The sequence below is a fragment of the Pelobates fuscus genome, chromosome 3, assembly GCF_036172605.1.
Source record: "Pelobates fuscus isolate aPelFus1 chromosome 3, aPelFus1.pri, whole genome shotgun sequence".
Classification (NCBI taxonomy): Eukaryota; Metazoa; Chordata; class Amphibia; order Anura; family Pelobatidae; genus Pelobates; species Pelobates fuscus.
Window position 1 is genome coordinate 175,972,133 of NC_086319.1, and position 27,375 is coordinate 175,999,507.

The window sequence follows — 27,375 nt, forward strand, 5'->3', positions numbered from 1 at the left end:
GGACTTGGTTGATAATGGCAGAGATGTCATGAGGGGCCAAAACAACCAGGGGGTGGCCAAGGACCAGGTCTGAAGTTCTTTCAATGAGCTCTCTTGCGGCAAAAACAGCCCTAAGGCAGGAAGGGGTCCCTCTGGCCACAATGTCCAGTTGACATGAGAAATATCCAATAGGCCTCTGGCGGCCTCTTAAGTCATTAGTTTGGGTAAGAACTCCTGTAGCATGGCCTTGTCTTTCAGAGACAAATAATTTGAAAGGTTTGGTATAGTCTGGTAGGCCCAAAGCAGGAGCAGAAGCAATGGCACGTTTGAGAGATCTGAAATTGTCCAGAGCTTCATTGGTCAGGCAGAATGGGTCTGACTTGAGTGTATCATAGAGAGGTTGCATAAGCAGAGAGGCTTCTGGGATCCATGCTCTGCAGTAGGAAATGAGGCCTAAGAAGGCATGAAGAGATTTTGAAGTCCTTGGGGGTGGAATGTCCAGAACTGCTCTGACTCGGTCTCGAGTGAGATGTCTGGTACCTTGAGATAAGCAATGTCCAAGGAAAATAACTGAAGGTTGGCAGAACTGCAGCTTGAGAAGTGAAGCTTTGCATCCTTGTTCTGCCAAATAGCAAAGCAGACTAATTGAACACTTTTCAGTAGTGGGTATATCATCTCCACAGAGCAGTAAATCATCCACATACTGGAGCAAAACAACTTCTGGGTGTTCAGCTTGCCATGGGTCAAGGATGGTACACATGGCCTTTGCAAATTGACTTGGAGAATTTTGTGCTCCTTGGGGCATGACAGTCCAAGTATACTGTTGCATTTCATGGGTGAAAGCAAACAAGTATTGACAGGATGGATCCAGTGGAACACTGAAAAAGGCATTAGCCAGGTCAATGACTGTGAAGAACTTTGCAGATGGAGGGACTCCTGAGAGCAGAGTGTGAGGGTTTGGCACAAGAGGGGTGTCCAGAACAGTTGCTTCATTGACAGCACGGAGATCCTGAACCATCCTGTACTTCTCTGGCTCACCTTTTGGAGTTTTCTTCTTCACAGGAAACAATGGAGTATTACATTCTGATTTGCATTTCACTAGAGCACCCTTCTCCAAGAGTGCTTTGATTTGGATAGAAATGGCTGCAGCCTGTGCTGGTTTTAGAGGATATTGTGGTTTTCTTGGTAACTTAGCTCCTGGAATAAGCTTTACCACCACAGGTGGGACATTTAGATGACCTATGTCCTCTGGGCCTGAGGACCATAACTTAGCAGGCACCTGTGTTTTTAGCACATCTGGGAAATTGGACCTTGGTTCTGCTGCTTCCCTACGGGGTTCTTCTAATTGCAGCATCAGAGGTAGGGAGCACAAGGCTGAGGTGTCTGAAACAGATAGAGGTGTAGACATTTCTACTTGTCCATCTGGAGTGAAGGTTATAGATGCCTGCAGGCGTGAGAGGACATCAGCGCCTAACAGGTTAATTGGGCATGTGGAGGATACTACAAAATGAGCAAGCAGGCTTGTGCCAACTCGCAGTGGGGTTGTTAGAGGACTGTGTCTTGGTTGGCCATCCACTCCAACACAGGAGACATCAATATTTGACAAGAAAGATGGGTCTGGCAGGTCTTGTTCTCTTAGAACACTTCGGGCTGCACCTGTGTCAACAAGAAATGTGGTAGGTTGGCCTTCAATGGGTAAAGTCACTGTGGCAAGTGCCCCCCCCCCTTTATCCCCTGTAAATACTGCCATGACAGGGGTTACAGACACAGGCTTGTCAACTTCCTAATCATCTGGTTCCTCAATTAGTGGAACCGTTGCCTCGGCCTTAGGGGCCGGGGCAGGCTTAGACGGCTTTTTGGGATCTTTTGGCTCCCTTTTAGGTTCTGGGCAGTCACTTCTATAATGTCCTGTAGCTTTGCAATTAAAACAAGTTACATCCTCTAGTTTAGCACCCTTGAGGGCAGGGGAGGGGCGGGCCACCATAATGGGAGCTGGATTGGGTCTTCTGGGGGTCTGGGCAGGTTCCAGACCTCTAGCAACTAGGAGTAAAGTATCCAGAGGAACAACCTTATATTCAGGGCGTGCAGCAATGATTCCCTTGCGTATGGAGTCTTTAATACCTTGAACAAACGCACCTGACAGCATTTGTGAATGAATTTTGTCAGTAAGATCAAATCCCAAATCTGTAAACATTTGATACAGTCTTGCATGAAACCTTTCCACTGATTCTCCTTTGTCTTGCACAACATCAGTAAGACCAGCAGCCTGATCTGCAAGTTTGTCCTTAGCCCAATCTTTTAATTGATTGCAAAAAGTTACTCCGGAGGGGTAATCAACATCACTTGTAAGCAGATCTGTACTGAGGTGGCGGGCCATGCTGGGCCAATATGCATCCCCTGCTTTAATAGCACAAATGCTCAGTAAGTCACGCCAGGCGGCGGAATAAGTCTTTTGAATCTGAACTATCCCTCGGTAAAAAGGCATAGGCTGTTTTTCCGGGTCAGGGAGGGATTTCATTAAAGCACTAGCTTGTGTGGGGTTAAAGGCAACATATTTAGGAGGGGCCCGTTCTCCCCGACCCTTATGGCCGAAGGTATCTTCAATAGAACGGTGGGCCAAGACTCCCGCAGCCTCCAATGAATCCTGAGACAGCCTGTCAACCTCATCCTCATCTAATTCTATGATCTGGGCCCTTCTGCGTGAGGGGATCACCTGAGGTGACAGAACCGGGGGATGAGAGGGAGTCCCGGAGGCGGGAGTCGCCATTGGGTCATAATCTTGGGATCGGTAATCACCGGGAAGCACCGGCATCAGGGGTGCTGAATGACTGGGGGCCGCCATATTGGAGGCGGGGAAGGAAGTTGCATTGGGGTTAAGGGAAGAAGCGGCGGCCATGTTGGATGTGGGCACATCCGGGGCAGACTGTACCGGACTGGGCATGACCGGAACCTGGGGAGTGCTTGGGGAAAGGGGTATGGATAATTTGGATAGGGCATGGACATGGGGTATGGGAAGGGGTATGGCCAAGCCATCTGGGCGGGGGCTGGGGCGGTACCTGGAGAGGGTAGGAAAGTTGGGTAGGGATTAGGGAAGGAGGTGGGAACCTGGGCAGTGGTAGGGGCGGGCAAGGGGGAGGGCAGGAGAGTTGGGTAGGGATTAGGGAAGGAGGTGGGAACTTGGGCCGTGGCGGGGGCGGGCAAGGGAGAGGATGGAGAGGAATCAGTAGAGGCGGGTGAAGAAGGAGGAGCCGGAGTGGGTTCAGCAGGATTGACGGTGGCAAGGGAGGAGGGGTTAGCTAACTGGGCGGATCCAGATGGGAGGGTAGGATTATCAACGGAGAGAAAGTGCAGGGAAGGAATGGCAGATGAAATGTTAGGATTAGACACAGAAGGTGGTTTAGGGATGGATGAGGATGATGGGAGTGTTAGGGAAGGAGAAGGGGAAAAGAAAGATCCATCAGAATTCAGGACCGGGCAAACGGGGGAGGTGGCGGGATGGGTGTTGGGATGATTGGGAGTGGGGAACATAGTCAGCTGGCAATCACCCATTGCTGACTGAACCTTGGGGATAGACATCCCCTGGGCGCCATTTTGGGGCGCTGGCTGAGGAAAAGCCCCAGCAACACAGTTATTATGATACACAAACAATTTCACACCCTTGTGAATTATTTCTTCCTCAACCCAACCTTCTTGCTGAATAGCCTTCGCTACTCTGTACCATGCTTACGCTGTCTTTAATAAATCATTATTTGCAAGCTTGCCTTTCTTCTCTGTCAGTAACCTACGCCAGCTTTCTGGCTGCAATCTACCACATGTTGGCACAGCAATTTTACATACTTTAGCAATCTTTTCAACACCTTTAACCATCTCCTCACCCTCTCTGTCTTCAACTAAATCACGCGCTAGCCAGCCCTTACTGGGCTTACTCAATTCCTGCCCCATATTCCCCCTTCCCCTACACCAGCGTCCTAAATATAGGGAAAGATAAGGAAAATTGAACAAGAACGTCTACAATGCTCGACTGCCACTTGAGAAAGGTGGGTCCTACTCAAGTGCGTCTTCCCAAAACGTAGACTAGTCACTGAATCCGCCTACCCGGGGTGGTAGACACGGATTGGAGCGAGGTGAGAAGTGTGTGACCAATCACTTCTCTATTAAGAGGAATGGGAGTGGATAGTGTAATAGTACAGGAAGTGTAGAAAAGGTAAAAAGGTAAGGAAAAATCCTGAGAGACAGACACAGGAGTTTGAATGACTCCTAATTAAACAAACAAGACAACAATACAGTTGAAATACAGTGCATGCATCACAGTTCAAATAAAATCAACAGTAATTCCTTTCCTTTACTCGTGTGACCCAAGTCACCTCCCTCAACCTCGTAGTGTCTCCGCTCGGAGAACGACTTCCTCAAGTCTCACTACCAGCGGCCACAGGAAACAGCAATCCTCTCCGACCCGAATCCTGTCTAGCCTCCCTCGTTACAGCAGTCCACAAAGAGTGGCCACCTCTATCCTCACTCCCGTAGTGCCCCTATAAAACCCACTTATAAGTCTCACTACCACGTGGTGCGGAAAACAAGCAATGCCTACTTGAATCCCCCCAGGAGACTGAGTCCCCTACCACAAATAATAATCAGGAATGCCCCCAACTCAACACTTAGAGCCGGAGGGTTCCGGGGTCAGGAAAGCCCCCAACTCAGCACTTAGAGTTGGAGGGTTCCGAAGCGCACAATGAAGCTAGCTAGGCTATCAAAGTGACACAAGAAGGATCACAGGAAACTATGAGTCTACACAGTTCCCACAGTTCCAACAAACCTCTTTTTCCATACAGCCACAGCCACGAGGCTCCTAAAAGAAGTAAACAGGCAAAGAAGACTCCCAGGAAAACTTCCACAGGTCAACCCCCCTTTTTTCCCTACAGCCACAGCCACGTGGCTCCTAAAAGGAGTAAAACAGGCAACAGGACTCCAGGCAAATCCCCCGGGTCCACCCCCCTTTATCCCAAAAGGGGCAACAGACAAACACAGGACCCCCAGGCAAACTACCACGGGTCCACCCCCCCCCCCCCACCCTTATCCCAAAGGGGAGACAAATAAGCACTCAGCCCGGGCACTCAAACTAGACCATGCCAATACAGACACACCCAGGCAACAGATAGACTAAATGCAGGTAAACAAATGGGTAATGAGACCCCGGGCAAGATATTACCTGTCTTTGATGTCCTCCCGGGAAGCAGTCACAGACACGTGGACGGGTCAATCAAAGGGGCCGGAACATACCGGTGGCTCTGCAGAAGTCTCTACCGTGTACCTGGAGGTGATCAATCTCCTTTCCTTCCCCCCGGATTCCTCCGTCCAACTGCGTCTTCCTTAGGACGGCTCACCGGCCAGACATAGCCCTGGGTCCCTGTTCGGGCGCCAAAGTTGTTATGGTACTTTTTGCAGTAAACCAAAATGTTTAAATGTCTATCTGTTCCTGTCCAAATTAAAGAAAATTGAATTGCGTATGTAGCGGAGAGCCGATCTTGCACAGCTATTCTCCACTAGAGATTCCAGTGAGGCTCAGGAACAAGGTGATGTTAAGTCCATAGGCAAGTAATACAGCAGTATCCCCATCGCAATCCCAATAACTGGACGACACACAGTTTCAGGAGTAGACTGACAAGCTTTATTCCACAGTTCCTTATAAAGCCCTCTCCCATGCAAGGGAGGAGGTTCTATCACTTAAGACATTATCCAATCTCTAAGTAGTAACCTCCCACAGATCTCCTCCCCTCCTCTAGCATCATAATCCCCTTATTGTGTACACAGTTTTCCCCGAGTTTTGGATGTACCCTAAATACTTGGGGTACATCCACAAATCCAACATCCCCAGATAGCTCTATTCTGGGGGACCAACATACTTAAAAATTAGCCCATTCGGATGAATGGTTCGTGAGATATGGGGTTCCAAAGATTTGACCGACCGCATGGGTAAAGTATCCGAAAACAGTTCCATGCATTTTGGCCCTGCGGTCGGTCACAAACAAGGGAATGAAAACAGGCGAATTGCCTGTGTTATAGAGCCTGGAGAGGGTTTGAATGAATTCCCTTGTTTATGGGGCTCTTTCTACCGAACGGCGGGTCATTCGGTAGTTTCCATACGAATTTCTGGAAGTATGGAGGTCTCAGCGGTGTTTGCCTAGTCAAGTGTCCGATTTTAGTTCCAGACACTCGACGGCAAAACACCGCTGTTCGGTAGTTTAAGATGGCCGCCGCCACGTGTTTGTTTCCCGAATGGCGGCCACCCAGAGGACAAAGACCACACTGCACTGATTGCCAATTACCTGTTTGCATCATTGTTGCAAACGGTAATTGGAGGCACACTCATTCCTGGGTGGTCTGGTTGTTCGGTAGTTTCATTCCCTTGTTTTATTTGAATGATTCTACCGAACAACTAGAGGAATACAATTCTTTACATACATTTAACTGTCATTATACCCGGATACCATGCTTTCTATACATGTACATACACATTAAACCAGCCATATGACCAAATACACTTATTCTCATACATGTCGTGGGACAGCCCGGTACCAATCCGCTACACTGCTCCCCCTTGCCCACAAGCCGGCATACACAGTCTGATCCAACACGGATCGGCTTGGGGATGTCCGGGGGCTCACGGATCATTTCTCTAAGTCAGTTTGTCTTGACAACCCGTCAGCATTTCCATTCTGCTTTCCCGGCCGGTACTGGATATTAAAGTCAAAAGGCTGTAGCGCCAAACTCCAGCGCAGCAGCCTGGCGTTGTCTCCAGCCACCCGGTTCAGCCAGACTAACGGGTTGTGATCCGTGAGCAAGGAAAAGGGCTGTCCATATAAATAGGGTTGTAGCTTCTTTAGGGCCCACACCACAGCCAGGCATTCCTTTTCGATGGCGGCGTAGCTTACTTCTCGAGGTAACAGTTTGCGACTGATGTAAGCCACTGGATGTTCCCCGCCATCGGCCCCGACTTGACTCAGTACTGCCCCCAATCCAAACATAGAAGCGTCTGTGTGAACAAGAAAACGTTTAGTTGGATTGGGAGCTGCCAAGACAGGGGCATTTATCAGTGCATTTTTCAATTGTTGGAATGCCTGCTCACACTCCGGGGTCCAGTTTACTTGGCGGGGAAGGTTCTTACGGGTCAGGTCAGTGAGGGGTTTGGCCAGGGCGCTATAATTGGGAACAAACTTCCGGTAATACCCTGCTGTCCCTAGAAACGCTAAAACCTGGGTCTTAGTCCTAGGGGTGGGCCACTGGGCTACAGCCTCTACTTTGGCGGGTTCGGGTTTTTGTTTACCGCACCCTACTCTATGTCCCAGGTATTGTACCTCAGCCATGCCGATACTACACTTGGCCGGCTTCAAGGTCAGACCTGCTTCCCTTATCCTATCTAGTACAGCTCCGATGTGAGCTAAGTGTTCCTGCCACGTATTGCTAAAAATAGCAATATCGTCCAGGTAGGCACATGTATAGTCCTGGAATCCATCTAGGAGTCGATCCACCATCCTTTGGAAGGTGGCTGGGGCGTTTTTCATCCCAAATGGCATGACCTTAAACTGGTACAAGCCAAATGGGGTGACAAAGGCCGACTTCGGGATGGCGTCTGGGGCCAGGGGGATTTGCCAATACCCTTTACACAAGTCAATAGTGGTGAGGTATTGGCCCCTGGCCATTCTGTCCAGTAACTCGTCTATCCGGGGCATCGGATAGGCGTCAGATACAGTCTTCTCGTTCAATCTCCTATAGTCCACGCAGAAGCGGGTCGTACCGTCTCGCTTTGGTACGAGGACTACAGGAGATGCCCAAGGACTGTCTGAGGGTTCAATCACCCCCAGTTGGAGCATTTCGTCGATCTCCTTACGCATGTTTGCCCGTACCGCTTCTGGAATGCGGTATGGCGTCTGGCGCATGGGTAGTTGCCCTGGGGTCTCGACCCGGTGAGTTGCCAGAGGCGTGTATCCAGGTACATTAGAGAACGTGTCGCGTTTCTCTTCCAATAGTTGCTGTACCTCGATCCGCTCCTGTGGGCTCAGCCGATCTCCCAGCGCAACCTCCCCTAAATCTCCGGACAGCTGCCCATCCCCCAGCAAATCGGGGAGGGGTAAGCTGTCAAACTCTTCCGTGTTAGGGGCACAGATGGCGGTTACCTCCTCAGTACGCTCGTGGTAGGGCTTCAGCATGTTCACATGGAGCATGCGTCGCCCCCCAGTCCCTGTGCAGGGGCCGATAATATAGGTGGTATCTCATCTTTGCTCCACCACCTTATATGGGCCCTGCCAGGCGGCCTGTAACTTATCATGTCGGACAGGTTTTAAAATTAGTACCTTCTGCCCGACCTGAAAGCTACGGTCCCTGGCTCCCCGATCATACCATGTACGCTGGCGGGTCTGGGCCTCCTGAAGGTTTTCCTGTACCGTCTTGGTCAACGCTTCTAGGCGGTCCCGAAAGGCCAACACATATGGTAGGATGGGAGTGCCATCTGTGCTCCGGTCTCCCTCCCAATGCTCTCTAATAAGATCCAATGGGCCTCGGACCCTCCTTCCAAACAATAATTCAAACGGGGAGAACCCTGTGGATTCCTGCGGCACCTCCCGGTATGCAAATAGGAGGTGCGGCAGGAATCGTTCCCAGTCCTTGTGGGTCTCTGCGAAGGTTCGGAGCATCTGCTTCAAGGTACCATTGAATCGTTCGCAGAGCCCGTTCGTCTGGGGGTGGTAAGGGGCGCTGATAATAGGCTTAATGCCACAGATCCTCCAGAGGTGTTGGGTGAATTCTGCGGTAAACTGGGTACCCTGATCCGAGATAATCTCCCTGGGTAATCCCATCCGGGAGAATATCCGCATGAGGGCATCCGCGACCGTCTCAGCGTGGATGTTGGTCAGAGCCACTGCTTCTGGATACCTGGTGGCATAATCTACGACCGTTAAAATATACCGTTTTCCTGACGGGCTAACTTTATTGAGGGGGCCTATCAGATCCACCGCTATTCGGCTAAAAGGTTCCTCTATTATGGGTAAGGGGTGAAGTTTAGCCTTCCTGCGATCCCCCCTTTTTCCCACTCTCTGGCAGGTATCGCAAGTCGTGCAATATCTGCGTACTTCCTGGCTAATCCCTGGCCAGAAGAAACTCTGGGTTAGTCTGTACCTGGTGCGACTAACCCCTAGATGTCCGGATAGCGGAATATCATGCGCTATCCGGAGTAATTCAGCCCGGTACCGCTGTGGTACCACTAATTGTCTCCTCGCTATCGGGTCTAACCCCGTAATCTGTTTGGTTGTTTCCCTGTATAAAAGTTGTTTATCCCAGATAAACTTCTCTCTCTCCGCCCCGGGGGAACCCGTGCCAACCTTGTCCCTATACACCTGAAGCGTGGGGTCTGTTGCGACTTCAGCTACAAATTCATTAGGTGGAGCCCAGGGGACACATTCTAGAGGGGGGGTAGGGTTGCTTACCTGGACCTCCGGCAGTGTGTTGTGGTCCTGGGTGCGGGCCTGTTGTCGGGTGACTACAGGGTTGACCTCTCCTGTGGTGGGTGACTGGGGCTCAAAAGCAGAAGTGAGCCTCCCCAGATCGTTCCCCAATAAAACCTCCGCCGGTAAATGTGGCATCAACCCCACCTCCACTTCCCCTGCCCCCGCTCCCCAATGTAAATGTACCCTTGCTGTAGGTAGCCAGTACACTGCTCCCCCAGCTACCCGGACGGCAACAGTTTTGTTCAGTTTTGCCTGATCTGAAATCAGGTGGCTCTGTACCAAAGTGATGGTGGCTCCCGAATCTCGTAATCCCCGGACTGCTGTACCATTCAGATATACCGTCTGTCGATGGTGCCGTAGATTATCCACATTGGCCTGGACCGGATCTGCCTCGTGCAGTACCTCCCATTGTTCCACAGTAGTAATGGGTACTGCGGAACCATATGGGGTGGTGACTAGGTCCTGGTAGTGGTGGGCTGCGGCCGCCCTGGGTGGAGGTGGGCCTGGACGAATCCAGGTGGAACGGTCCCGTAGCTGTGGGCATTCCCTTTTATAATGTCCCCACTTCTGGCAGTGATGACAGGGGCCAGCGGTGGGTTGTCGGAACCGGGGCTGTGCAGCGGGTGGTGGAGGTGGTGGTAGCGGTCTCGGTGGAGCTGGGGTGTAGTTGTTTCCCCCGAATGTTTTAAAGGTTGCTTTTGGAGCTGCAGGTTTTTGTGACCTGCGTGCATCCAGGTAGTCATCCGCTTTCCTAGCCGCCTCGGTAAGGGAAGTAGGGTTTCTGTCCCTTACCCATTCCTGGACCTCATTGGTTACTCCCTCATAGAACTGCTCCATCAGCAACATTTGTATTACATCCTCCATAGAACGTGCCTTGCTAGCTTGCACCCACCCGAGCGCTGCCCCCTGTAATCGGCATGCCCACTCTGCGTGCGAGTCCTTCTCTGTTTTCTTTAGATCCCGGAACCTCCGCCGGTATGCCTCGGGTGTTATAGCATACCTGGCGAGTATAATTTCTTTCACTTTACTGTAATTCCTTATTTCGTCATTAGGTACAGTCCGATATGCCTCTGCTGCCCTCCCGGTTAACCTTCCGGCCAAAATAGGTACCCAGTCCTCTGCGTTAATTTTATGCAGTGCACACAGTCTTTCAAAGTCTTGCAGGAAAGCGTCTATATCTTCCTCTGCCTCCACATATGTTTTAAAAGCCTGGTATGGTATTTTAGGCTTACCTTCCTGTGGCACATTAATTGCAGAGCTTTGTTCTGGTGCCTGTGTCCTTAGGATGAATTCTTGTACCTCGGCCATTGTCCTGGTAACAATTTCTGTTGGGGGGTTTTCCCCATAAAAGGATAGCCTGAACTGAACCTGCCTCTGGAATTCCGATCCTTGTGGTGTTCCTCCCGGCTCCCTCTGTGCCGGAACTGAATCGCCCTCCATTCTGTACTCTGCCATGAGTTCTGTAACAAGTACTGCTTTCTTCTTATTGCTGGCTTGTATACCCCTTGCCTCTAGGAGGTCCTTTAGCGTGGAGCGTTTTAGCGCAGAAAAATCAATCTCCATCCGTACTCCATTTACGCTTGTTCCTCTGTGAGTTTGGATCCCAGCGCTGCCAACCAATGTAGCGGAGAGCCGATCTTGCACAGCTATTCTCCACTAGAGATTCCAGTGAGGCTCAGGAACAAGGTGATGTTAAGTCCATAGGCAAGTAATACAGCAGTATCCCCATCGCAATCCCAATAACTGGACGACACACAGTTTCAGGAGTAGACTGACAAGCTTTATTCCACAGTTCCTTATAAAGCCCTCTCCCATGCAAGGGAGGAGGTTCTATCACTTAAGACATTATCCAATCTCTAAGTAGTAACCTCCCACAGATCTCCTCCCCTCCTCTAGCATCATAATCCCCTTATTGTGTACACAGTTTTCCCCGAGTTTTGGATGTACCCTAAATACTTGGGGTACATCCACAAATCCAACATCCCCAGATAGCTCTATTCTGGGGGACCAACATACTTAAAAATTAGCCCATTCGGATGAATGGTTCGTGAGATATGGGGTTCCAAAGATTTGACCGACCGCATGGGTAAAGTATCCGAAAACAGTTCCATGCATTTTGGCCCTGCGGTCGGTCACAAACAAGGGAATGAAAACAGGCGAATTGCCTGTGTTATAGAGCCTGGAGAGGGTTTGAATGAATTCCCTTGTTTATGGGGCTCTTTCTACCGAACGGCGGGTCATTCGGTAGTTTCCATACGAATTTCTGGAAGTATGGAGGTCTCAGCGGTGTTTGCCTAGTCAAGTGTCCGATTTTAGTTCCAGACACTCGACGGCAAAACACCGCTGTTCGGTAGTTTAAGATGGCCGCCGCCACGTGTTTGTTTCCCGAATGGCGGCCACCCAGAGGACAAAGACCACACTGCACTGATTGCCAATTACCTGTTTGCAACATTGTTGCAAACGGTAATTGGAGGCACACTCATTCCTGGGTGGTCTGGTTGTTCGGTAGTTTCATTCCCTTGTTTTATTTGAATGATTCTACCGAACAACTAGAGGAATACAATTCTTTACATACATTTAACTGTCATTATACCCGGATACCATGCTTTCTATACATGTACATACACATTAAACCAGCCATATGACCAAATACACTTATTCTCATACATGTCGTGGGACAGCCCGGTACCAATCCGCTACAGCGTATATACGCTGAAGTAATTCAGTCTGACACACGGAGTTCAGGTTAAAATAACTTCGAGGAAATTTATTGGCAAGTGAAGCAAGAGCGGGCTCGCAGGCCCTTTTAAGAGGCATTTTGCGTCATCATTGATTATCAAGATATCAGTAAATAAACATCATTAATTGGATTAATTGTTAAGTGTCTGGATTAGTGTCCACCTATCAATATAATTAGTTGGCTCAAAAACTTAAGTGGTTAGCTTCGTGTCCACCCACCGAGAGGTGGTATTGTTTTGGACACGGGTGGGGACAAGGGGCTCAAGCGCCATCTCCCTTAGCATGAGGTTTACTCGGTGGAAAGGGGGGCTTGAGCGTCATTTTACACAGTCAGTGATGTCAGGTCTTGTGGTCAGGTGCAAGGTCTCTTATGAATAGAACATTTCATTACTACCGTGTTCTCATGGCCTTCAAATTATACTATGTTGCGAGTTAGGGGAAATTCAACAGTTTCTGGGTTAGTCATGTCTGTATGGAAAATACAGTCTTTGTCCATTGTGTTAGATGTGTTTGGGAAATTTTGTCATGTAATGTAGTTTTGAAATGGAGAAGTCAGGTTATGAGGACAAAATGGAGGATTTGTCACAGTATTAGGTTAAAATGGAGTTAGTGCAATAATTCAATCAGAAGTTTAATAAAGATTTTTAATAATTCTACATCAGAGGCAAGAACACTTCACACAATTTCCCCAGAAATTGTAGCTTTTCTAGTTAAGTGTTCTTGCATAGCAAGACCACTTAATGTTATCTCACATATATATTATTATTATTATTATTATTATTATTATTATTCTTATTATAGCCAAATTTGCCACCCTAACTCCTCCCACAGTTTTTACACTACATAGACAAAAATTTAGCAAAACGTGCAGATTGTTCCCGATCGGATTGCTATTACTTTGTGGAACGTTTCGCCGAATGGTTCACGGAATATCGTCGTTCTTGTGGCGAAATTTGTCCCATAGGAATGATTTCTAAACTGCCACCACTCCCTCATTTTCAGGCCCACCTACACAAATCTTATATCAAAACGTTCAGCTATCCCTGCTGCCACTAAAAATGTCCACGGCTAAGCCATAGTCCTGATTGTTTTCGCAATATGAGCATTTGTTTGCTACTCACGCAGTCCATTGACATTCATTGAAACTCAACTCTGCAAAGCTCACATTTGAAGGGCAATTTCTAAACTGCGACTGTGCCTTCATTGTTAATATCTCAGAGACATACTATACATCAAAATGTAGGTCTGGGTCTTGTGATTCTCACAATATAAAGCTCTTCGCTGTAGGATTTATAGTTTTTAAAATACGACCGTTTGAAGATGGCAACCGCAAAAATACTCTGACCTGTGCAAGGCTGCTGCAGCAAGTGATGTCATAGACCGGGCCATTTGCACCTGCTAAGGTTTGTATAACTGTATGTTTTAATGTAACTGTGAAGCACTTTGGGCAACAACGTTGCAATTAAATGTGCTATATAAATGATAACAGTACTCCGCCCACTCCAGTTGTAGACTACTGGTGGAGGCAAGAACACTTCACACAATTTCCCCAGAAATTGTAGCTTTTCTAGTTATTATTATTCTTATTATAGCCAAATTTGCCACCCTAACTCCTCCCACAGTTTTTACACTACATAGACAAAAATATACCAAAACGTGCGGATTGTTCCCGACTGGATTGCTATTACTTTGTGGAACGTTTCGCCGAATGATTCACGGAATATCGTCATCAGGGCCGGCCTTAGGCATTTAGACGCCCTGCGCAAAAAATCTTCACAGCGCCCCCCCCCCCCCCGTCATCCATGTATGCTGTAATGTTTGTGTTGTCTGTGTATGTGATAGTAGGTGTGATGACTGTGTGTGATATGTATGCTATGTGTGATATTTGTAATGGGTGTATTAACAGTGTGTGATATGCGTGTATTGGTTGTATGTGACACACACACACACAGAGTCAGACGGCCATACACACACACAGGAAGACATCCACACACACACACAGGCAGACAGTCATACACACACACACAGACACACAAAGGCAGACAGTCTCACACACACACAGACACACACACACAGGCAGACAGTCAGTCATACACACAGACACAGACAGTAATACACACCGACACACACAGTCATACACACACACACGCAGTCATACACACAGACAAACACGCAGACAGTCATACACACAGACAAACACGCAGACAGTCATACACACAGACACACACAGGCAGACAGCCATACACACAGACACACAGAGGCAGACAGCCATACACACAGAGGCAGACAGCCATACACACAGAGGCAGTCATACACACAGAAGCAGTCATACACACAATCACACACACAGAGGCAGACAGTAATACACACAGACACACAGTGGCAGACAGTCATACACACACACACAGACACACACATGCAGATAGTCATACACACAGACACACAGAGGCAGACAGTCATACATACAGAGGCAGACAGTCATACACACAGAGGCAGACAGTCATACACACAGACACACACACAGAGGCAGACAGTAATACACACAGACACACAGTGGCAGACAGTCATATACTGTCAGGATCGGGACAGGGATCCAACACGCAGAGTACAAACAGTAGCCAGATACGTATACCGGACCTTAGAATGGCCGGACTAACGTAAGTAGTACAGTATAGAATGGTCAAAGACAAGCCGAGGTCGAGGGTAACAGAAGACAGGTAAGCGAGAGACAAGCCGAATCAAGGGTAACAGAGATAAGCAGAGTAAGGTAAACAAGCCGGGTCAAAACCAAAAGGGATAATAGAAAACACAAGCACTGAGTGACTAGAACAAGCTAGAACCACGACAGGGCAATGAGCTAATGAAGGAAGCTCTGTTAAATACCCTGTTCAGAGCAGTAACCACACCTCCGAGACGTCCTGATTGGTCCTGCAGCAATTGACTGACAGGTCGATCCGGGGGAGTGTCCTGATGATGACTTCCTGCCTAGATGGTGTAAAAGGCAGTCACTCCCTCGCGGCCGGCCTTGCATGACCGGATATACCGCAGGGAAGGGAGTCATCAGACCGTCTGAATGGTGGAACAGCTAAGTCTCTACCTCTTTTGGAGGTAGAGACCACAGGTACCCTGACAGTACCCCCCCTCTCAGATACGCCCACCGGGCGGAATGAACCGGGACGAGATGGGAAGCGAGAGTGATACGCCCTGCGGAGACGGGGAGCATGAACATCCTCCTGAGGTACCCAACTCCTCTCCTCAGGACCATATCCCTTCCAATCAACCAGATATTGTACTCTCCCCCGGGAGATTCGAGAATCAATAATAGAGTTGACCTCATACTCCTCCTGACCCTCCACCTGAACGGAGCGAGGAGGGGCTATTGTGGAGGAAAATCTGTTACATATGAGTGGTTTCAGCAATGAAACGTGAAACGAGTTCGGAATGCGTAAGGTATTAGGAAGAGCTAAACGATACGCAACCGGATTGATACGGGTCAGCACCCTGTAGGGTCCAATATACCGAGGAGCGAACTTCATGGAGGGCACTTTTAAACGGATGTTCCTCGTGCTCAGCCATACCCTATCACCTGGAACAAAGACCGGAGCCGCCCTTCTACGTTTATCAGCGTGTTTCTTGACCAACATAGAGTTGTGCACAAGGATTTGTCGAGTTTGATCCCACAACTTCCTCAAATTGGCAACATGAACATCAACCGACGGCACCCCCTGGGAAGGAGAATCCAAAGGAAGAATAGACGGATGAAAACCATAATTCATGAAGAAGGGGCTTGAATGAGTAGAATCGCAAACGAGATTGTTGTGTGCAAACTCCGCCCAAGGAATCAAACCGACCCAATCATCCTGGTGTTCAGAAACAAAGCATCGTAAATATTGTTCAATTTTCTGGTTGGTACGTTCAGCAGCTCCGTTAGACTGAGGATGATAGGCAGAAGAAAAGTTTAATTTAATACCAAGTTGAGAGCAGAAGGACCTCCAAAAGCGGGAAACAAATTGGGAGCCTCTGTCCGATACAATTTGAGAGGGTATCCCATGTAGGCGAAAAATCTCCTTGGCGAATATCTCTGCCAATTCGGGAGAAGACGGAAGTTTAGGCAGGGGAATGAAGTGTGCCATCCTAGTAAACCTGTCAACCACGGTGAGGATAACAGTCTGTCTTTTAGAGATAGGTAGATCGACAATAAAGTCCATGGCCAAACAGGACCATGGTTTCTCTGGAACCTCCAAGGGTTGCAGGAGTCCACATGGAAGCGTATGGGGTTGTTTGGTTTTAGTACAAACTTCACATGCAGCGATGAACTCCTCAACATCCCTCCGTAAAGCAGGCCACCAGAAGTCCTTAGAGATCAACGCGTAAGTCTTGCGAATACCAGGATGTCCCGCCATCTTGCTATTATGTAAACACTGTAAAAGTTCCAGTTGAAGAGCAGGAGGAACGAAATGACGGCCCGCAGGAGTCTGTTTAGGTGCTAGATGTTGCAACTTAATGATCTCGGCCAATAATGGAGAATGAATCCTGAGATTCGTATTAGCAATGATATTGCATTTCGGAACTATAGAAGAAAGAACTGGTTCAGGTACAGTAGAAGGTTCATATTGGCGAGATAATGCATCGGCTTTAGAGTTTTTAGAACCAGGTCTGTAAGTCAGTACATAATTGAAGTGAGTCAGGAATAAGGACCAACGAGCTTGTCTAGAGGATAAGCGCTTAGCCTCCCCAATATAGGACAAGTTTTTGTGGTCCGTCAAAATCGTAATAGGGTGTAGGGTCCCCTCCAACAAATGTCTCCACTCCTTTAAGGCTTTAATGACTGCTAACAGTTCCCTTTCCCCGATGTCATATCTGCTCTCAGGCCCAGAAAATTTCTTAGAGAAGAAACCACAAGGGTGTAACGGTTTATCCACCCCTAACCTTTGAGACAGAACAGCCCCAACTGCTGTCTCAGAGGCATCGACCTCGAGCAAGAAAGGCAGAGTCGTATCAGGATGGACTAGAATGGGAGCCGAGGCAAAAAGTTCCTTGAGAGTCTTGAAAGCACCCAGAGCCTCCTTAGACCAGAACTTAGTATCAGCCCCTTGTTTGGTCATATTGGTAATAGGCGCAATGATAGAGGAGTATCCTTTAATGAAGCGCCTATAGTAGTTGGAAAAACCAATAAACCTTTGGATAGCCTTGAGTCCTTTGGGCAAGGGCCAGTCTAAAATAGATTGAAGTTTTACAGGATCCATTTTAAAACCTTCCCCAGAAATCACGTATCCAAGAAAGTCTACCTGAGACTGATCAAAACTGCACTTCTCCAATTTGCAATATAGACCATGTTGCAGCAGCTTGTGTAATACCTTTCTGACCTGTCTATGGTGAGTCTCAATCTCCTTAGAGTGTATTAGTATGTCGTCCAGGTAAACGATAACACAATCATGCTGAAACTCCCTAAGTACCTCATTAATCAAATCTTGAAATACTGCAGGAGCATTGCATAGTCCAAATGGCATCACAGTGTATTCGTAATGGCCATACCGGGTATTGAATGCCGTCATCCACTCGTGACCTTGCTGGATTCTCACCAAATTGTAAGCCCCTCTGAGATCTAACTTGGTGAAGATTTTGGAGCCCTTAAGACGATCAAATAACTCGGTAATCAGTGGGATAGGATAGGCATTTCTGACAGTTATTTTATTCAAGCCTCGGTAATCGATACAAGGTCTCAGCGTGCCATCCTTCTTCTTAATGAAAAAGAACCCAGCCCCGGCCGGAGAAGAAGACCTCCTGATGAATCCCTTTTCTAAATTCTCCCGAATATACTCCTCTAGAACCGAGTTTTCCTGAACAGACAAAGGATATACATGGCCCCTCGGAGGCATAGTGCCGGGTAGAAGCTTAATCTTACAGTCAAATGACCTGTGTGGAGGCAAAGAATCGGCATTCTTCTTGTCAAACACTGCCCTTAAGTCTAGGTAAAGGTCTGGTATTTGTCTTTCTGTGGACTGAGTAGGATTCTCCGGTATGTTAATATTAGCTAATGGAGAAACCTTGCACAAACACCGATCCTGGCAGCCCTGGCCCCACGAGAGTATCTCTCCTAACTCCCAATCGATAATAGGGTTATGTTTTTTCAACCATGGGTACCCCAGAACTATGGGAACGGAAGGAGACGAAATGAGCAGAAGAGATAAATTCTCCACGTGTAGGATACCAACATTTAAATTAATGGGTATGGTCTCACGAAAGATAACAGGGTCTAGTAGTGGTCTACCATCTATGGCCTCAACGGCCAAAGGTGTCTCCCTTAGCTGGGATGGGAAATTGTTCTTACTAGCAAAGGCTTGGTCGATAAAATTCTCAGCAGCACCGGAATCTATCAATGCCTTAGCCTTTACTACTTCCTTCCCCCAAGTTAAGGAAACTGGTAGCAGAAGCCTGTGATCTTTATAATCAGGAGTAGAGGACAAAATAGAAACACCCAAGGCCTGTCCTCTAGAGAGACTTAGGTGCGAGCGTTTCCCGGGCGGTTAGAACAGTTCGAGAGTAAATGACCCTTGGCTCCACAATACATACACAAACCCTCTCTTCTCCTGTGCTGTCTTTCCTCCTCAGAGAGGCGGGTATACCCTATCTGCATAGGTTCAGTAAGCAAAGATATCGTGGAGTCAGGACTTGGAACAGCGGGAGCTAACCTAAAAGAAGGTCTCTGGTTCCTCTCTCGAGTGTTCTGTCTCTCTCTTAGACGTTCATCTATACGAGAGATGAATGAAATTAAATCCTCTAAATTCTCAGGGAGTTCTCTGGTAGCAACCTCATCAAGGATTACATCAGATAGGCCATTCAAAAATACATCCATATACGCCTGCTCATTCCACTTGATTTCTGCCGCCAGAGACCTGAACTCTAGTGCATAATCCACCAGTGTTTGGTTCTCCTGTCTCAGGCGCAACAGTAATCTGGCTGCATTAACCTTTCTACCTGGAGGGTCAAATGTTCTTCTAAAAGCAGCTACAAATGCGTTATAGTTATAAACTAATGGATTATCGTTCTCCCATAGTGGGTTGGCCCATCTCAGAGCTTTCTCAATGAGTAGGGTGATAATAAATCCTACTTTTGCCCTATCTGTAGGATAAGAGCGAGGTTGCAATTCAAAGTGGATACTAATTTGGTTTAAAAAACCACGACACTTCTCAGGAGCCCCACCATAGCGTACTGGGGGGGTAATGTGAGAAGAAGCACCCACTGTGGCTACCTCTAGACCAGAACCGACAGGAGAAACAGGGGTATTACGTATCTCCTCTGGTGGGTTATTGGCACCAGCTAATAGAGCCTGTAGCGCAAGCGCCATCTGATCCATTCTGTGATCCATGGCTTCAAACCTAGGATCAGGAGCAGCCAGCTGACTGTTTGTACTTGCAGGATCCATTGGCCCTGTCGTAATGTCAGGATCGGGACAGGGATCCAACACGCAGAGTACAAACAGTAGCCAGATACGTATACCGGACCTTAGAATGGCCGGACTAACGTAAGTAGTACAGTATAGAATGGTCAAAGACAAGCCGAGGTCGAGGGTAACAGAAGACAGGTAAGCGAGAGACAAGCCGAATCAAGGGTAACAGAGATAAGCAGAGTAAGGTAAACAAGCCGGGTCAAAACCAAAAGGGATAATAGAAAACACAAGCACTGAGTGACTAGAACAAGCTAGAACCACGACAGGGCAATGAGCTAATGAAGGAAGCTCTGTTAAATACCCTGTTCAGAGCAGTAACCACACCTCCGAGACGTCCTGATTGGTCCTGCAGCAATTGACTGACAGGTCGATCCGGGGGAGTGTCCTGATGATGACTTCCTGCCTAGATGGTGTAAAAGGCAGTCACTCCCTCGCGGCCGGCCTTGCATGACCGGATATACCGCAGGGAAGGGAGTCATCAGACCGTCTGAATGGTGGAACAGCTAAGTCTCTACCTCTTTTGGAGGTAGAGACCACAGGTACCCTGACATATACACACACACAGACACACACAGGCAGACAGTCAGTCATACACACAGACACAGACAGTAATACACACAGACACACACAGAGGCAGACAGTAATACACACAGACACACACAGTCATACACACAGACACACACAGAGGCAGACAGTCATACACACAGACACACACAGAGGCAGACAGTCATACACACACACAGACACACACAGGCAGACAGTCATACACAGACACACACACACAGGCAGACAGTCATACACACAGACACACAGAGGCAGACAGTCATACACACACAGACAGTAATAAACACAGGCAGAGAGTCATACTCACCTGACAATCCCACAGTTACCTGTGGAGTTCATTGTGGAGGCAGTGCAGCTCCTGGTGACTGTTTGGTGGGGAAGCAGGGACTCCTTCCTGCTTCCCCTGCAGCAGTTTTCCGGCGCTTTTAGCTCCGCCCCCGCCGCACGGTAAGCTCCGCCCCCGCTGCAAATGTAAAAAAAAAAAAATTTTTTTTTTTTTTAATCCCGGCCGGCTATGCGGCCGCACGGCGCCCCCTGCTCCATGGCGGCCTGTGCGGCCGCACAGCTCGCACACCCCTAAGGCCGGCCCTGATCGTCATTCTTGTGGCGAAATTGGTCCCATAGGAATGAATGGCAAAATGTTCAAAACTAGAGTGGGAGCTGGCAAAAGCTGAAAAATCAGGACATGATTTCTAAACTGCTTCATTGAAACTCCACTCTAGACAGCTCAAACTTGAAGGGCAATTTCTAAACTGCGACTGTGCCTTCATTTTTACTTCAGAGACATACTATGCATCATAATGTAGGATTTGGGTCTTGTGATTCTCACAATATAAAGCTCTTCGTTGTAGGATTTATAGTTTTTAAAATACGACCGTTTGAAGATGGCAACCACCAAAATACTCTCACCTGTGCCAGGCTGGAGCAGCAAGTGATGTCATAGACAGGGCCTTTTGTACACCTGCTAATGTTTGTATAAATGTATCTTTTAATGTAACTGTAAAGCACTTTGGGAAACAACGTTGCAATTAAATGTGCTATATAAATAAATAATAACAGTTACTCCACCCACTCCAGTTGTAGACTACTGGTGGAGGCAAGAACACTTCACACAATTTCCCCAGAAATTGTAGCTTTCTAGTTCATACATACACACATACATACTGAAATACATAAACATACATACAGATAGATACATACATACTGACATACATACACACATATAGACAGACATACACACACACACAGACAGACTGACATACATACATACATATACATACACATACTGACATACATACACACACACACACACACACATACTGACATACATACATACTAAAATACATACATACTGAAATACATACATACCAACACATACATACTGAAATATATACATACAGATAGATACATACACACTGGCATACATACAGATACATAAACACACACATGCAGACAGACATACACACACACACACACACACACACACACAGACAGACTGACATATATACATACACATACTGACATACATACATATACATACACATACTGACATACATACATACAGACACATACATACAAACACACATACAGATAGATACATAAATACATACTGACATACATACACACACACACACACAGACAGACAGACATACACACAGATAGACAGACACATACTGGCATACATACTGACATACATACATACTGAAATATACATACATACATACTCAAATACAAACATATACATACATACACATACATACATACATACTGAAATACATACACATATATATACATACATACATATTGACATACACACAGACATAATACATATACATACATACACATATTGACATACATACACATACATACTGACATTCATGCACATACAGATATACATACATACATACTGACATACACACACACATAGTTAATTTGTCTTACCTTTTCTTTGCAGGATGGTGGCTGGGGCTGATGGGAGTTGGCATGGCGCTCCCGTCCTCGCAGCGTGTCTCTCTCCGCTCCCGGCCGTCACTTCCTCCCAGCACTCCTTTGCGGCTGCAATTTTTTAAAGGGGCCCGGTAGCGCTATTGCACGGCCGCAGCGATGACCGGGCCCTTGAAGATGTAGGGCCGTAAATGCTTTGGCCACCCGGTGGGCCCTATCAGCATGCAGCCCAGGTGCAGCTGCACCGGCGGCAATTCCACCGCTACACATGGCGGCCCTATACATATCCACTATACACACGCTACATCCACTAAACTCACACTCTGCATCCTCTTTACACACACTGCATCCAGTCTACACACCCACTGCTTCCTTGTGGGCGGACTCAGGGTGTGCCCTGTGGGCAGACTCGATGACGGGTGCTAGCGGGCCAGATCTTGAGCTGTGTAAGGGGATCTAAAATTTCTGATGGCAGCCTTGGCTGTCCACACACATCTGGGGATATGTCCACATACATCTTGGCAAATGATATGGCATATTATATCACGGGATGAAATGTGGCATTCGAGTCTGTGGGGGGAAATATGAAATGATGGCAAATGGTACTATGGAGGGAAATATATGGTATATGAGATTATGGAGGGAAATATGTCACATAAAAACTCGTGGTGAAATATGGTATACAGAAATCATGAAATGAATACGAAATGTTATGGTATATGGGATCATAGGGTGAAACATTAACTTATATGGCACATGGGATCAAGGAGTGAAATATGACATGACATATGAAATGATATGGCATATGAGATTATGGAATAAAATGACTGCTCACAAAACATTCATATTTTGTCTCCACGCCATCCCCCACCCCCAAACAGTGGCCTACCATGTGAACAAGAGAGGAAGGGCTCTTTAAATGTTGAAGATTTGTTTAATACTTAAAAAAACGTTTTATACTTTAATAATACTTTCTTATAGCATTATTAGAATAATATTAATAAATCAATTAAAACCACTGACCCTTCTTTATTTTCCTTAGTATCATAACTGAAAATATAGCATGTTACATTACTGTAACTCAAGATTAAACGTACATCTATGGTGCAACATAAGGAAGGAAGTAAACGATAACGTGTAGAATGCAGAGGTGCAGTTATTTTTCAATTATAATCTACAGCCAGACGTGGTACTCTCTCCCTTCATCGATAATCCATAAAGCATTCAGCTACACGGCCCAATACAATATATACTTGGAATTTTAGTATAAGTAAAATATAAATAGAGAAAGAGTGTGAGTGTGTGTATAAATAAACAGCATATGAGAGTCAATAATGATATCTATATTTATTTTATTAAATGATTAATTGTATTCTATAGATATTATTTATAACAGGTTCATTTTACATGGGGAGAGATCCATTTTGATTAATAAAGAAGACACAAGTTAAAGCTTGTTCTAAGTTGATCATTTCGAACTTCAGTTGCATTAATGTCAGGAAACAGAAAATATGTTTTTTTGGATTGTGTTGAAAACAAATACAAAATAACTTTTAAAGTTCATAAACAGTTATCAAATTAAAACAAGCTCGGGATGGTGTTTGAGGACCACATTTGAGTTATTATTCTTTATCGAATGTCTGATGCAACATTTTTATGCAAAAGTTTATTAATAAAAATGTTTCTTGTCTTCATCTAGGAATGCCTGAAAGACCTTTTAGTACAAATCGCAGTGGGCAAGTTAAGCGTCCTATGAATGCATTTATGGTGTGGTCAAGAATTCACCGCCCAGCAATGGCTAAAGCTAATCCATTGGCCACTAATTCAGAGATTAGTGTACAGCTAGGGCTAGAATGGAGTAAGTTAAGTGAAGAGCAAAAGAAGCCATACTTTGAAGAAGCACAAAAAATCAAAGAGAAGCACAGCAAAGAATTTCCAGGTATCTGAGATACTGAGGTTTGCTATGGTCATCAATATTTTATGCCACTGTTTTTGCATTTTACAACTACACAATGAAAATGACTGTTACTTTCATTAAATTAATGATAGGCAATAAAACAGTGATAAATTATTATTTATCACTAGTTTTGCAATCCGGCTTCCCTTTAAACACAAACTTTTTGCAAGAAAATCTTTTTAGGAATTATGAAAACATATGACAAATTAAACCCAGATTTGAAAGCCCTATTCCATTACCCTTTTTTTTTTTTATCTGTGGTTGCACTAATGCATTATCAGATTCAATTAGGATTGCACACAGTGATTGCAAGCCATTTAGGTCTATATGATGGTGCTTCAGCAGCACTATGTGCATAGGCAACCATGTGGCTATCTTGCAGAGCTGCCTGTCAACCTAATGTGCTTGGACACTGTGACAGAACACCCAGTCAATTGTGCCCATACCAGGAGCAACCCACACCATCATGTTTGTCCCTTGTTTTATTTCCATATTTTCACCAACAGACTATTGTCACTACCCCTGGCATACATCACCTTACCCTCTAGGTAATTAACTAGGAGCACCCTTTTCCTTGACTGTAACTGTAGTCCAGAAAGCCGCAAACACTTTCGTGTGACCTATGTACAACTCTTCTGGAACTCCGGTCTGGCCACGACTAGCCTTAACCCCTGGCCAACTTTCACCCCGTTTTTTTCCCCACTTCTCTAATAGCTACAAGAGCTTTTTTTTAGAGGGAAGGTGCCTCAGACTATGTGGCACAATCACTCCATGGGAGCCAGGGAGAGTGCCCCTTATTTCATCCATAGGAGGTTCCGACATTTGACAGGCCGAAGCCCTAATTGTTCTGAAACACTTTTGGGCACGGACCACGTGTGCAAAACTTTACTCTGTTGGCGTTTTGTCATCTCTTCATTAATCCGGGCACTATTTTGCCAACATGAGTACTCTGTTCAGAGGTATCTGGGGATGTATAATGTTTTGGGTTCCTGTATGTGTTTATTGTGTTTTTGGAGTGATTTTATATTGTGCGCTCTGTATCTGGGAGATAATTAGTTTAGCGAACAGCAGCTCAATTATCTCCCAGACACAGAAGCACCAGGGTGGGATCATTGTACTTTTAATAGGTACCTCATGCTGGGGGTCTGTGTATATATACCTGTGCTGATCTTAATAAAAACAGATCTTTTCCCAGCATTAAGTCTTGACTAATGTATGGGGGGGGGAAAGCTATAACACTGCTATACTCTAATGCTATCCTGGGAACAATAATCACTGACTACTGCGCTGAATGGGATACTTCAAAGGGGAAAAAGGCAGCCTTGACGGTGGCACTCGTACCCATTAATGAGTGGTCCGCCACAGACACAAAGGTCACCCCTCTGCTTACAGTCCTTGGTCCTTCACACACCTCTTTCCATCCCAATTTCATATTTGCCAATTTTAGGCGATATGTTACAGACTTCTGTAGTGGTATGGTGCCAGAAATGCCCTGGCACTGTCCAAGTGTAATGTGTTTGTGGCGACCTGTCTGGGTCAGGTTGTAGGGGAGCCCAGCAGATGCAGGAAACAGTACGCCCTTACTAACACAGCCTTCATGAGGGACCTGGAGGTGGAGACAGGGTCTTGATAAGTCCATGGTGGCAAGGTATAGAGCAAGGTATCTGAAAGGGGCGAGAACAAGGCTTAGTCGGGATTTCCATAGGTCAGCGAGGTAGCAGAGTCAGAAACAAGTCATAGACTGTAAGCCATGGGAGACAACCATGGGGATGGAATATGAACAGGACAGCGATAAATAGGACAGCAAGACAGCATGTAACGCCAGGACTCACAGCAAGCTGTAAAGCAACCAAGCAACTGTTGGTGCATGCACTGGGGGTTTATAGACGAACACGATCACATGACCAGTTCTTACCTGTAGGTGGAGTCCTGGTTATGTCCATAAATTAACCCAAAGTCCTGCTGGATGTCCTCGCTGACTCTGGTCTTCTCAGAGCTGGAGAAGCCAGATGTCAGTTGAATACAAGAGCTTGTTTAACTCATTCTTTGGTTAAATGCACTCAGCTGACATTGGCATTTGGCTCTTCCTGCTCTGGAAGACTGCAAGCACAGCTGCTCAGGTAAGTGTCAAAAATGATTTGACAGATTGTAGAGAAGTATTGAAGCCAGTGTTAATCTTTGAAAAGCATGTCAGACAATGTCGAGCATGGAGGCTTTCAATTATCGAAAGTCTTCACTAGGAAGTGTAAATAAGAAATCCACTAGAGGAATCATTTCCCGAGAATCATTTCTCGGGAAATAGCAATATTTACATTTGTCAGACTGAAGGAACAGGATCTCTGCATCAACACCACATGTAGCAATTTTGTTTCTTAGACGGTTCCTTTAAAAAAAGGATTTAAAATAAATTAGACCATGTTTGACAGCCAGGGCCGGATTTAGATGAAAAGAGGCCCTAGGCTATTCCACTTATGAGGCCCTTTCACCTCCCATTTTTAAGTTTGTAAATTTCATGAGAGACAATAAAATACATCATTACTGTGATATATATCAATATGTTAAAGGAAACATGTTGTGATTGGTACTAACCTTTATAAAAAATGTGGCATGGATAATAAATAAAAAAAAAGTCGAGATGAGGAGGGGGGGGATGATTGTGAGAGGGAGGGGGGTGATGAGGAGAGGGGGGGGTGATTGTGAGAGGGAGGGGGTGATGAGGAGAGGGGGGGTGACTAAAAAAATTACCTTAAATACCTGGTGGTCCCCCCCCCCCCCCCCTTAGTACGCCACTGGTAATTTCTCCTTATTTTCTGTTCAGTGTTTTAGTGTTTACTGTTTTTAGAATAGTGTAGTTTTAATTTTGCCAACAATTTGAATGTAGGCCCCTCTTGATCTTGAGGTCCTAGGCTGAAGCCTAGTTAGCCTATAGGAAAATCCGGCCCTGTTGACAGCTACTATGGTGATCCATAGAATATGTTAAGATGCTGTCATATTGCAAATGCACTCACATTAGCTTCTTACATAATGAAATACTTGCATGTGTTCACACTAACTTGCTACCAATTTTGTAATTTCGGCTGTTTGCCAAAATAAATTCAAGTTACAGTTATATAATGAATATGGACTTAAAGTGCAGTCTCTCAGCTTTAATTTGAGGTTATTCACATCAAAATTGGAGAAAAGGTTTAGGAATTACAACTTATATGTAGCCCCTCTTTTTTCAGGGACCAAAAGTAATTAGACAA

General features: G+C 46.3%; 1 protein-coding gene across 1 annotated transcript in view; it reads left to right on the top strand.

The window, feature by feature from the left end:
* The window catches only part of SOX30 (SRY-box transcription factor 30), a 96,908-nt gene that overhangs the window by 39,454 nt on the left and 30,079 nt on the right, over positions 1 to 27,375 (top strand). Inside the window, exon 2 of the mRNA XM_063445350.1 lies at positions 23,873 to 24,112. Coding sequence (XP_063301420.1) covers positions 23,873 to 24,112 — 240 coding nt within the window. The remainder of the gene's footprint in view (positions 1 to 23,872; positions 24,113 to 27,375) is intronic.